General features: G+C 38.4%; 1 protein-coding gene across 1 annotated transcript in view; it reads left to right on the top strand.

Annotated features, from left to right (window-relative positions):
* Positions 1-14,669, top strand: part of LRP1B (LDL receptor related protein 1B) — a 1,883,216-nt gene that overhangs the window by 1,835,626 nt on the left and 32,921 nt on the right. The window contains 1 exon segment of the mRNA XM_035726875.1: positions 2,625-2,729. Coding sequence (XP_035582768.1) covers positions 2,625-2,729 — 105 coding nt within the window.

Here is a 14,669-nt window from a genome sequence, read left to right as displayed (position 1 = left end):
AACCTCATAACCCTAGTTGGCTACGAAGATCCAACATTGTAGTTCTTGACTCTTAAAAGATCCTTTTTGAAAAAGAATATGTCAGATAAATAACAGTTGCTAACAAAGGAGTAGATAGTGGAAGCTTAAAAATAGTATAATCCTTGATCAAATAGACTATATAACATATGAGCATGACAATACAAACAAGACTCTGGGTATTCTGAAATTTATTAGACAAGTTTGTCTTCATGTCTATGGTACTTTTCACCTTAGCATTAAATGATGTTTAAGTGATAGTAGAATTTCTGTCTCACAGGTAAATAACTGGTAGTAAAACAACCACAACTGAGTTACAGTAAATCTTTTACATAAATAGAAAAATTCAAGCCTTCACGTATATGTGTGATTTCAAATAGTCAGGTGTGTTTCTAATGCATAGTCTGTGAGCTGTCAACTAGAATAGATACTCTGTCAAGTATAATAAATTTAATCTTTAAAAATGGAGCTAATTGTATATTTTTCTCTTTTGTGGAAATCTGAGTAAATACTGATGAAGAGTGACTTGATCATAATTTGGAATAGCCTAAGTAATACCTTTGCAATGTCAGTTGTTATAGGATTTCTTTGTGCGAACAGGACAACTGGTAATTAACTTGTGGAAAGTGATATATCACAAAATGTGTGTGTGTGTGTGTGTGTGTGTGTGTGAGATATGCCTCTAAGAAATGAAATTATGATGAAAACCAGCATTAAAATATGAGCTGAACTCTTTGATGCATTATAATGATTTGAGTAATTTGTATTTCACATTTGAAATACATACAAATGTCTGTCTTCAATTTAGGATTCAAACAAAACCTTTAGAAGGAGAAAGAGGCAACATCTTTTATAACTCTTGAAAGCAAGTGTTAAAGGCAATCAATACTTAGAATTTTTTTTTTCTCTTTTAGAAGCTGATATTTGGTGTATTTTGTAGGAAATACTTTAATGTATAATGAGCTATTTTTTTCTCTTTGACGTTGTCTTTTTGATAGAACAAGAAACCATAACTTGCTGCTCTTTGATTTTCAAGGAGGCTGGGATGGAGGGCAAGGAAAAGTCTCCCGGATGCATTTAACAGATCAGACACCAATACTGCTAAATGTATATTTGTCTCACTTTGCGTCCATATTCAGATACCTTTAGATTTAAGGCATTCTCTGTTAAATCTTGGAAATTTGAACTACTACTTCCTTTTCCATGTTGGTTCTACATTCATATATCTCCAGCCAGTACATAGTTGACTCATTACTTCTGTTCATCTTGAAAAGAAATGTGATTTTAGTATCCAGGCTTTTAAAAAATATCTTTAAATTAAACACCTGGAAAAATGATAAGCTTTTTGGTGTATTTCCAGCAGGCTTACCACCTACAGGAGCTGAAATAAATATTCACAGAATAAATTAATCAGGATCGCCTACTGATCATTTCAGGATCATTGGGAATTACCGATCTAACCGATCATTGGGAATTACCCTTTGATGGATGTAACACAATAGGTATCCATCATGGAGAGGATCAAAGTGATCAGTGATATTGCAACCTGATTTATGTGTCAAGCTTGTGACACCACTGATTGCTTCATAACACCTAGTGCCAACATGACCTCATAATCAGAATAGTGGCATGATCTGTTGTAATTCTGATTTGGGCCAAAGCTTGTATTATTCTGTCAACCTACTTCTCATACAGATCTCTTGATAATTTAGAATGTCGATGCACTTTTGTCTGTTCCCCCAACAATTTTCAATGTCCAATCTAAGAGTATTTATTTATATCAAAATATAGCACAGCAAATAAGAAATTGCTGTATTTTCCTATTATTGTTATGCTTGTTTTTTTTCCATGCAGCAGTAGCCATAGTGTTTTTCTTATCTCAGACATGCAATGTGCTATAAATTAGAATTGTTTCCATAAGTTTTCCATAAGAAAGCCTACCTCATTACCTTGTTGCCAGACTACATATTTTTCCTATAACACTACTGTTTATTTTTGCAATGAACTTCCCATGAATTTTTTATGTGTTAGAGTAAAAAAAAAAGACATTAATTACAGTACATAATCAAAGAGAAGCAGTGAGATAAAATGACTACCAGATAATCCTATACTTTCTTACAAAACCTGGAATCTAAAACTCGTAACAGTTTTTTTGGACCAGATTTTCCAGTTTACAAGAAATAGCTGAAGCATTTTCTTCCAGAATATTTGACCATGTGGTTTATAATTCACACTGATGTCACCAAGTCCTGGTTGTATGAAAAGGGAATAAGATCCTGATGCTAATGTTTCCCTGCAGTGTAAGTGATAGACATTAGAGCATATTTTTTCACATATATATATATATATATAGCTATATTAAAATTTTATATTAAGCAAATAGGTTGAAAATTTGAAAACTACCAAAAGAAAACATTTGTCTGTCATCATTTTGTTAAAAAAATTTTTTTTTTGCCTCCAGGAAGTCTGTCTTTCTGAAAACTTACTTTTAGCCAGACACTCATTACTCCTCTACGATGAATATTCTCATCTGCAGAGAGTTTATGTCCACTGCAACAATAATGATGCCAGTGACAATGAGCTTTCTTTCTTCTTTGTTGCTGCAGCTGCACTAATGGAAAGATTGCTTCTAGCTGTCAGTTATGTGACGGCTACTGCTACAATGGTGGCACGTGCCAACTGGACCCTGAGACAAATGTACCTGTGTGTCTGTGAGTATTGTACAATGCTGTGGGCATTTTGTGCCATGACTCTGTATGGACATGGAATCCCTCCTCCATTGTTCTCCTTTCTTGGGGTAATACATTTTATCTCGGGGGGGGTAATACATTTTAAATGAATGTTTCATGGACATCTCTGATCAAGTATTGTCCCTCAGTGGCTCAGATGCTACAGAATCTCCTCCCTCATCAATGTGCTAGTGATTTCATAAGAAAGAGCTCATTTAATTATTAGCATCATGCCCATTAAAGACATTCATAGATCTTTGAACTTGGGAATGCCAGGGAGAATTATTCTAATTTCATAGACCGTATTCAGGTATGGGAAACCCAGGCATAATTGTATTTACGAACACTTGGTACTTACAGCCATTCCTTTCAAAAGACCTTGTGGGATCTTTTCAAATGTATAATGCTATTTGATGTCTGTATCAGGTTTAGAGTGTGGTATTATGTAAGCCTATTAAGCCCTCATCTCCTTTGGAATTCATTAACTTGAATCTGGGTTTCTAAACATTTGGAAAGTACTGGAGATTCTCTGCTCATGAGAAAATCTAGAATTTAATATTTTCCCCTCTGTCCAGAATGGACAACCTGAAATAAAACCATTCCACTTACGTGGTTTCTATTTTGATTTTTCTTTTATCACTACTTGACTAGAAGGATGACATCCACATATGATCCACTTCCACGTTCTGTCCCCCTCTTGTCAGAGTAGCATGTGATGAGTGTGAATGAGCGAGAAATGAGCATACCTGATGAAGTTATAGTCATATGTTACTATCTCTGTATGAAATAAATTTGAAACATATTTAGAAAAAAAAAGTCAGACACTTTATTTAGCTGTATTTTACTGAAATTCTGCAGATGCTCTGTGGGGTTTAAAAGTCAGCGCTGTGACCAGAAAGAGAACCCTTGTGATCACTACTGTCAGAATGAGGGGATTTGCACTTTAACTGCGTTTAATGAGCCAAGATGCAAGTAGGTTTAACCTTCCACTTACCACTGCGCTTCGTGTGACATCATTTCAGGCCACAGTTCATTGGTTTAAATCATGAACATCCACATGCATTTCACAGTGTATACTTAATCTCGGGGCTCATCTCTGTCACACACACTTAACCTTTGCTTCGCTCACTGACAAATGTATGCACCACAGTCAGCTAGAGTGTCTAGAAATATAATGGAGGGAATGAAAAAGCTCATGGAACCGTCTAATAAAAATACATTTGCTAGAATAGTGGCTTTTAATTAAAGAAGTACAGAAGCAGGTGTTTTTAGGCTATTGCTATAGTTTATAATATATATTTGAAATAGTGGCTTTTATTTAGTAACTGACTTTTCATTTCAAGTGCTGATGAAATAATACATTATTATGTTTCCCAAATTTTTACTGAGAACACTCTTACTTTAACCAGAAAGATTTCTTTACAGATGAAAGAGGTACATGGTAAAAATTTGGTTTCCTAATAGTTTAAATCTTTCTTTCCTGATTCAATTTGTCCATAACAAATAAACTCACTTCTTCTGAGAAATTTCAGGGAACACCTTTGGGGAAACTACCCACCACAATGGAAGTAATTTTTGCACTTTCCCATTTGAGCTTTAGAGATGGATCATATTTGACATCCCCCATAATACCCAATGTCATAAACAGAGGCCATGATTGGCACCTGATAACAGTCCCAGGGTGGTGTCACAGTGTACTTATGAATTGTCTTTAAGCACAATTGTATTGAAATTCAGATGTCTCATTATCAAAACTCTACAGTTTTGTTCACAAATGATCTTTATTGTTATTCAAGAAAATGTCATTCTTTAGATAATAGTCCAAAATAATATGGGAAGTGATTAAAGTAATCACATAGAAAAAAAAATGGTATTCTTTATTTTTCTTCCTGGAATATATTTGAATATGTCAAACCAACATTCCTATATAAACTACATCCAAAAATACCACTTTAAATATTAGTCTACAAATGTATATAAACTGATCTGTTAAGGCATTGATTCAGTTCATACTCAGGTTTGTTGTACCTTGTGCAAGTGAAGACAGAGGAGACTCTTCAGTTCTACTTGAACCTGGCTCTACCCTAAATTCCTACAGCCATTCAGCAAATATTAATAGACCCTGAAAGTATGCTTTGTCCTAGACAAAGTATGTCCTAGACAAGTAAAAATGGATGAAATTTAACCCCCAACATCAAGGAGCTCATTAATTAATGGGGTGAAAAATTCATAAACAACTAATTAACCTATAATGATGTAGGTGTGAACACAGGAAAAAAGAGGGGGCAGTGGAGTCTTAACAGGGCAAGTGATTTGTTCAGAATGGAAATGGAAGCTTTATAGAAAAGACAATTTTTCATGGTTTGTGTAGTTCATGAAGTTCAGGGAGGTTGGGAAGAGCATTCTGAAAAGAAAGTAACATAAGCGAAGACATGGATGTGAGACTTAATGGCCTGTTTGGGGAACTGTGAGTGGATGCATATAGCTAGAATGAAGGGTGACTGTAGTTGGGAGGGGGAGGAGTGTGAAGACATAAAACTGAAAAGGTAAATTAGAATCCTATTTAGGCCAAAGTTGGAGGATTGCATAGGATCCCAAAAGGAACGAATAGCCAGAAATTTGAGGCAGATGCTTGAGCTGAAGGAGTTGGCTTTTGCAAGGTGATGCTCATTGGCATGTGGGGGAGAGCCCTGGAGATCAGCTACAGGGACCCCACATGAGAAAGTTTGGCACCACTTCAGGAGAAAAGGGATGAGTGCTCGAACCTGCGCAGTACAACTGGAGGGAAGAAGAGCAAGGGCAAGAGATTCATGGATATTTCAGAGTTAATAAGTCCAGAGTGAAGCTTGGCCAAACATCGATCAAGGTACTCATGTTACTTCATGTTTAGGACACCAGTAATGCCTACTCTGGGGCCCAGTCTTCTTAAATCTTGTTCCTCTTCATTATGTCCAGGCAACATACATATAACATTTCAGACCCACCTTCCTTCCTCCCCATAAATAAGTCTAGGAACATGCCTGCCCAGAGAATGCCCCTGGGTCCCCAGAATAGGTATCTCTCATGGGCATAGCAGCCCACAATAATGTTCTCTTCCACTTTTTACTCTTAGCAAGTACCGTCAGAGGCACCTAGCCTTTAAAAGTGATAATCAGCCTATTTCATTAACTCATCGAGGAAAAATACATTAATTGGAAAGGTTTAGAACAAAAATATTTCACTTTTGTGTATGTTTGTCTCTATCTCTATGTGCATTTGGTTTTATGGAAATTTTGTGCCTTTGTTTTTTACAATCTAAAGTTTATTCTGATGGTAGCAGTAATGCTTACTGGATCCCTCAAATAACTTAAGCTATAAAAGAAGCATAGAAGAGATAATGATATTCTGCTTTCATTCATTCATTAATTCATTCACCAAATGTTTGTTGATAATCTAAGATGAATGAGAGCCTGTGTAAATTAGGAAGGATAGTTAATAAGAGCTAAAACTGACTTAGCAAAGACTTTCTGCAAAGCACTTTACATATTTTATGTAAGGTTATAATATTATGCTGATGATTATCATCATCATCATCATCATGTAATTGTTATCCCCATTTCACAGATAACACTGAGGTTACATACTGGGAAGCGATGGATACCTGAGATTCCGATGACACTTGTTTGATTCTAAAGTTCAGGCCCCGGTTATAACTCTTATTCTGTCCTACTTCCTTTATGCTGTACTAACTCCAACGTGGTTTTTACTTTGAAGAATTTAAAATTTATTTTGGTAGATGAATGGATTTTATTTTATTTTTTTTTTTTAAAGATTTTATTTATTTATTCATGAGAGACAGAGGGAGAGAGAGAGAGAGAGAGAGAGAGAAGCAGAGGGAGAAGCAGGCTCCCAAGGAGCAGGGAGCCCGATGCGGGACTTGATCCCAGGACCCTGGGATCATGACCTGAGCCGAAGGCAGACGCTTAACCATCTGAGCCACCCAGGTGCCCCTAGATGAATGGATTTTAAAACCTTAAAATTTCATTTGACAATTGTTGTAATAGTTAAGTGGGTGATGTGTGTTAATGAGGGCACTGGTTCTGATGAGCACTGGGTGTTTATGTAAGTGATGAATCACTGAATTCTACTCCTGAAGCTAATATTATGCTATACGTTAACTAACTGGAAATTAAATAAAAAATTTGAAAGAAACAAACAAAGAAATATGACTAAAGTGTTGTGGGAAGCTATTTCAATAGAGATCAATTTATGATTCCTTGTTGGAGAGAGAAAAACTTTATAGATGAAGTGATAGTTTCATAGTATTTTGAAAAAAATGTGTAGTATTTGTACAGATGGGAAATGGCTAAAGGCCTTTCTTGAAAGAGGAAGAGAATAGGTCTGAAAGTAACATGATGGTTGTTGAGAACAGAACACAGCCTACATGGCAAACTGGGAAGAGAGAAGACTAGAGAGATATGTGGGGGCCAGTTGATGAGGTACATTTTATGCCATGACACAAGAGTGGATTTACAGAAAGAAGAGTAGATGATTAAGGATCTAGGAAATACCACTGTTTGATACTGTGTTATAAAGGAATCAACAAAAGTAAATGAGAAAAAATGGAAATTGGAGGGAATTTTTCAAAGAGTGGATTCCTCCAAGTCAAACGAGTAGAGTATTAAAAGAATATGAACTCAAAGAAGAAGAAAGAAAGAAAGAAAGAAAGAAAGAAAGAAAGAAAGAAAGAAAGAAAGAAAGAAAGGAAGGAAGGAAGGAAGGAAGGAAGGAAGGAAGGAAGGAAGGAAGGAAGGAAGGAAGGAAGGAAGAAGAAGAAAGAAAGAAAGAAAGAAAGAAAGAAAGAAAGAAAGAAAGAAAGAAAGAAAGAAAGAAAGAAAGAAAGAAAGAAAGAAAGAAAAAGAAAGAAAGAATAAAGATATATCAACTCCAGGAGCAAGATGGCAGAGGAGTAGGAGACCTAGATTTTGTCTGGTCTCAGGAATTCAGCTGAATAGGGATCAAACCATTCTGAACACCTACGAACTCAACAGGAGATTGAAGAGGAGAGTAGCAACAATTCTCTGAACAGAGAAGCGACCACTTACTGGAAGGTAGGACGTGCAGAGAAGTGAATCCGAGGTGATATTCAGGAGGATAGACGGTGGGGGAGGGGGCCTCCGTCGGCCGCTTCTGGCAAGTGATAGAGCCGCGGAGCACAAAATCGGACCTTTTAGAAGTTGGCTCTGCTGAGGGACGTTGCTGCAGTGGCTAAGCAGGGGGTGGAATCCTCCCAGGACAGTGTGGTCTCAGGACCCTCAGGGGTCACAGAAAGACCGGGGGTGCCTGAGTGCGGCAGAGCTCCCAGGTATTGGAGCGGGGCAGCCGGCTGCAGAGACGGAGCCAAGGCACGGGCTCTCAGCTCGGGGTTGCCATAAACTGTGATCCGCGGCCCAGTCAGGCCACTGCTCCTCCAGCAGGGACCCAACAAGCGGCAGAGCCGGGGAGACTCCCCTTCCTCCCCGCGGGAGCGCACCACGGGGATCTGCTGGGTTTAGAGACTCCACATGGGGTCGGGTGCCAGAGATACAAACGCTCAGTCACAGGCCTGGTGAGCACGGAGTGCGGCCAGAGACCCGGGAGGTGGGAGTGACTGCTTTTCTCTGGGGGCGCACTGAGGAGCGGGGCCCCGAGTTCTCAGCTCCTCTGGGTGGAGATTGGGAGGCCACCATTTTCGCCCTAGTCCTCCAAAGCTGTACTGAGAGCTTGCAGGGAACAAAAGCTCCTGAGAGCAAACCCGAGCAGCTTGCTTAGCCCAGACTGACAAGGGCAGGCAATTCAGCCTCCGCAAAGATATTTGGAAACCACGGCAACAGGCCCCACCCCCAGAAGATCAGCACGAACAGCCAGCAAGCCAAGACCAAGTTTACCGATCAAGGAGAACAGGAGAACTCCAGCGCTAGGGGAATACTGCACAGAGAATTCATGGCTTTTTTTTTTTTTACCATGATTCATTAGTTCATCAAAGTTAATTTTTTTAACTGTTTTTTTTTTAATTTTTCTTTTTCCCTTTTTCAACCAACATCTTATCAATCCCTTTTTTAAAAAAAACATTTTTTATTTTTCATTTTTAGAGTCATATTTTATCCCTTCATAGTAGTTACCCTTATTTTTGGCATATATATATAAGTTGTTCTCTCTTTAAAATTTTGAGATACAGTTTCTTCTAACAGATCAAAATATACCCTAAATCACTAGTGTATGGCTTGGTTCTAGTCTCCTGCCTGATCACATTCTCTCCCTTTTTTCTTATTTTTTTTTAATCTTCTTTCTTTTTTCAAACAACTTCTTACCTTATCAATTCCTTTCATAAAATCTTTATAATTTTCATCTTTACAGTCATCTTCCATCCCTTCATTGTATCAACCATTATTTTGTACATATATGTCTTTCTTCCTTTAAAATTTTAGGAGGCACTTTTTTCTAACAGACCAAAATATGCCCAAATTCTAGTGTGTGGCACTGATCTATGCACCAACCTGATCACATTGGATCATATTCTGCTTTTTTTGTAGTGTTCTGTTTTTGTTTTTACCTTTTTCTTCCTCTTTCTTTTTTCTTTCTTTACCTTTCTTTTCCCCTGGTTTCAGGTCTTTTCCGATTTGTATACAGTATATTTGCTGGGGACATTGTTAACCTGATAGCATTTTGTTCTCTCATTCATCTATTCTCCTCTGGACAAAATGACAAGAAGAAAAAAAAAAATCACCTCAGCAAAAAGAACAAGAGGTAGTACCATCAGCCAGGGACCTACTCAATATGGACATTAGTACGATGTCGGACCTAGAGTTCAGAATCATGACTTTAAAGATACTAGCTGGGCTTGAAAAAAGCGTGGAAGTTATTAGAGAAACCCTCCCTGGAGAAATAAAAGAACTAAAATCTAACCAAGTCGAAATCAAAAAGGCTATTGATGAGGTACAATCAAAAATGGGGGCACTAACTGCTAGGATAAATGAGGCAGAAGAGAGAATCAGTGATATAGAAGACCAAATGATGGAAAATAAAGAGGCTGAGAAAAAGAGAGAGAAACAACTACAGGATCACGAGGGCAGAATTCGAGAGATAAGTGATACGATAATATGAAACAACATTAGAATAATTGGGATCCCAGAAGAAGAAGAAAGAGAAAGAGGGGCAGAAGGTATATTGGAGCAAATAATAGCGGAGAACTTCCCTAATGTGAGGAAGGAAACAGGCATCAAAATCCAGGAGGCACAGAGAACCCCTCTCAAAATCAATTAAAATAGGTCAACACCCCGACATCTAATAGTAAAACTTACGAGTCTCAGAGACAAAGAGAAAATCCTGAAAGCAGCTCGGGAGAAGAGATATGTAACCTACAATGGTAGAAATATTAGATTGGCAACAGACCTATCCACAGACATCTGGCAGGCCAGAAAGGACTGGCAAGATATCTTCAGAGCACTAAATGAGAAAAATATGCAGCCAAGAATACTATATCCAGCTAGGCTGTCATTGAAAATAGAAGGAGAGATCAAAAGCTTCCAGGACAAACAAAAACTAAAGGAATTTGCAAACACGAAACCAGCCCTCGAAGAAATATTGAAAGGGGTCCTCTAGGCAAAGAGGGAGCCTAAAAACATCATAGATCTGAAAGGAACACAGACAATATACAGTAACAGTCACCTTACAGGCAATACGATGGCACTAAATTCATACCTTTCAATAGTTACCCTGAATGTAAATGGGCTAAATGCCCCAATCAAAAGACACAGGCTATCAGATTGGATTAAAAAACAAGACCCACCAATATGCTGTCTGCAAGAGACTCATTTTAGACCCAAAGACACCCCCACATTGAAAGTGAGGGGGTGGAAAACCATTTACTATGCTAATGGACACCAAAAGAAAGCTGGGGTGGCAATCCTTATATCAGACAAATTAGATTTTAAAACAAAGACTGTAATAAGAGATGAAGAAGGACACTATATCCTACTTAAAGGGTCTATCCAACAACAAGATCTAACAATTGTAAATATCTATGCCCCTAACATGGGAGCAGACAATTATATAAGGCAATTAATAACAAAAGCGAAGAAACACATTGACAACAATACAATAATAGTGGGGGACTTTAACACCCCCCTCACTGAAATGGACAGATCATCTAAGCAAAAGGTCAACAAGGAAATAAAGACTTTAAATGAAACACTGGACCAAATGGACTTCACAGATATATTCAGAACATTCCATTCCAGAGCAATGGAATACACATTCTTCTCTAGTGCCCATGGAACATTCTCCAGAATTGATCACATCCTAGGTCATAAATCAGATCTCAACTAATACCAAAACATTGGGATTATTCCCTGCATATTTTCACACATCAATGCTTTGAAACTAGAACTCAATCACAAGAGGAAAGTCGGAAAGAACTCAAATACATGGAGGCTGAAGAGCATCCTACTAAAGAAGGAATGGGTCAACCAGGAAATTAAAGAAGAATTAAAAAAATTCATGGAAACCAATGAAAATGAAAACACAAATGTTCAAATCTTTGGGATACAGCAAAGGCAGTCCTGAGAGGAAAGTATATAGCAATACAAGCCTTTCTCAAGAAACAAGAAAGGTCTCAAATACACAACCTAACCCTACACCTAAAGGAGCTGGAGAAAGAACAGCAAATAAAGCCTAAACCCAGCAGGAGAAGAGAAATAAGAAAGCTCAGAGCAGAAATCAATGAACTAGAAACCAAAAGAACAGTAGAACAGATCAACGAAACTAGGAGCTGGTTCTTTGAAAGAATTAACAAGATTGATAAACCCCTGGCCAGACTGATCAAAAAGAAAAGAGAAATGACCCAAATCCACAAAATCATGAATGAAAGAGGAGAGATCACAACCAACTCCAAAGAAATACAAACAATTATAAGAACATATTATGAGCAACTCTATGCCAACAAATTGGATAACCTGGAAGAAATGGGTGCATTCCTAGAGATGTATCAACTACCAAAATTGACCAGGAAGAAATTGAAAACCTAAACAGACCTATAGCCACTAAGGAAATTGAAGCAGTCATCAAAAATCTCCCAAAAAACAAAAGCCCAGGGCCAGATGGCTTCCCAGGGAAATTCTATCAGACATTTAAAGAAGAATTAATACCTATTCTCCTGAAACTGTTCCAAAAAGTAGAAATGGAAGGAAAACTTCCAAACTCATTTTATGAGGCCAGCATTACCTTGATCCCAAAACCAGACAAAGACCCTATCAAAAAGGAGAATTACAGACCAATATCCTTGATGAACATGGATGCAAAAATTCTCACCAAAATACTAGCCAATAGGATCCAACAGTACATTAAAAAGATTATTCACCACGACCAAGTGGGATTTATCCCTGGGCTGCAAGGATGGTTCAACATCCACAAATCAATCAATGTGATACAATACATTAACAAAAGAAAGATCAAGAATCATATGATCCTCTCAATAGATGCAGAAAAAGCATTTGACAAAGTATGGCATTCTTTCTTGATCAAAACTCTTCAGAGTATAGGGATAGAGGGTACATACCTCAATATCATAAAAGCCATCTATGAAAAACCTACAACGAATATCATTCTCAATGGGGAAAAGCTGAGAGCTCTTCCCCTAAGGTCAGGAAAGCGGCAGGTATGTCCACTCTCACCACTGCTATTCAACATAGTATTAGAAGTCCTAGCCACAGCAATCAGACAACAAAAAGAAATCAAAGGCATACAAATCGGCAAAGAGGAAGTCAAACTCTCACTCTTTGCCGATCATATGATACTGTATGTGGAAAACCCAAAAGACTCTACCCCAAAAATGCTGGAACTCATACAGGAATTCAGTAAAGTAGCAGGACATAAAATCAATGCACAGAAATCAGTGGCATTCCTATACACCCACAACAAGACAGAAGAGAGACAAATCAAGGAGTCGATCCCATTTACAATTGCACCCAAAACCATAAGATACCTAGGAATAAATCTAACCAAAGAGGCAAAGGATCTGTACTCAGAAAACTGTAAAATACTCATGAAAGAAATTGAAGAAGACACAAGGAAATGGAAAAATGTTCCATGCTCATGGATTGGGAGAACCAACGTTGTGAAGATGTCAATGCTACCTAGAGCAATCTACACATTCAGTGCAATCCCCATCAAAGTACCATCCACTTTTTTCAAAGAAATGGAACAAATAATCCTAAAATTTGTATGGAACCAGGAGAGACCCCGAAAAGCCAGAGGAATAATGAAAAAGAAAAGCAAAGCTGGCAGCATCACAATTCTGGACTTCCAGCTCTATTACAAATCTGTCATCATCAAGACAGTATGGTACTGGCACAAAAACAGACACATAGATCAATGGAAAAGAATCGAGAGCCCAGAAATGCACCCTCAACTCTATGGGCAACTTATCTTTGACAAAGCAGGAAAGAATGTCCAGTGGAAAAAAGACAGTCTCTTCAACAAATGGTGTTGGGAAAATTGGACAGCCACATGCAGAAGAATGAAACTGGACCATTTCCTTACACCACACACAAAAATAGACTCCAGATGGTTGAAAGACCTAAACATGAGACAGGAGTCCATCAAAATCCTAAAGGAGAACACAGGTAGCAACCTCTTCGACCTCAGCCGCAGCAACTTCTTCCTAGAAACATCGCCAAAGGCAAGGGAAGCACGGGTAAAAATGAACTATTGGGATTTCATCAAGATAAAAAGCTTTTGCACAGCAAAAGAAACAGTTCACAAAACCAAAAGACAACCAACAGAATGGGAGAAAATATTTGCAAATGACATATCAGATAAAGGGCTGGTATCCAAAATCTATAAAGAGCTTATCAAACTCAACACCCAAAGAACAAATGATCCAATCAAGAAATGAGCAGAAGACATGAACAGACATTTTTCCAAAGAAGACATCCAAATGGCCAACAGACACATGAAAAAGTGCTCAACATCGCTCGGCATCGGGGAAATCCAAATCAAAACCTCGATGAGATACCACCTCACACCAGTCAGAATGGCTAAAATTAACAAGTCAGGAAACGACAGATGTTGGCGGGGATGCGGAGAAAGGGGAACCCTCCTACGCTGTTGGTGGGAACGCAAGCTGGTGCAAACCCTCTGGAAAACAGTATGGAGGTTCCTCAAACAGTTGAAAATAGAGCTACCATATGATCCAGCAATTGCACTAGTGGGTATTTACCACAAAGATACAAATGTAGGGATCCAAAGGGGTACGTGCACCCCGATGTTTATACCAGCAATGTCCACAATAGCCAAACTGTGGAAAGAGCCAAGATGCCCATCGTCAGATGAATGGATAAAGAAGAAGTGGTATATATACACAATGCAATATTATGCAGCCATCAAAAGGAATGAGATCTTGCCATTTGCAATGACGTAGATGGAACTAGAGGGTGTTATGCTGAGTGAAGTAAGTCAATCAGAGAAAGAGATGTATCATATGACCTCACTGATATGAGGAATTCTTAATCTCCGGAAACAAACTGAGGGTGCTGGAGTGGTGGGGGGTGGGAGGGATGGGGTGGCTGGGTGATAGACACTGGGGAGGGTATGTGCTATGGTAAGCGCTGTGAATTGTGCAAGACTGTTGAATCACAGATCTGTACTTCTGAAACAAATAATGCAACATATGTTAAGAGAAAAGAAAAAGAAGATAGCAGGAGGGGAAGAATGAAGGGGAGTAAGTCAGAGGGGGAGACGAACCATGAGAGATGATGGACTCTGAAAAACAAACAGAGGGTTCTAGAGGGGAGGAGGGTAGGGGGATGGGTTAGCCTGGTGATGGGTATTAAAGAGGGCACATTCTGCATGGATCACTGGGTGTTATGCACAAACAATGAATCATGGAACTACATCAAAAACTAA

This window comes from Zalophus californianus, chromosome 3, assembly GCF_009762305.2.
Source record: "Zalophus californianus isolate mZalCal1 chromosome 3, mZalCal1.pri.v2, whole genome shotgun sequence".
Taxonomy (NCBI): domain Eukaryota; kingdom Metazoa; phylum Chordata; class Mammalia; order Carnivora; family Otariidae; genus Zalophus; species Zalophus californianus.
Note: the sequence above shows the minus strand (reverse complement) of the source record. Positions and strands in the feature narration are given on the sequence as shown.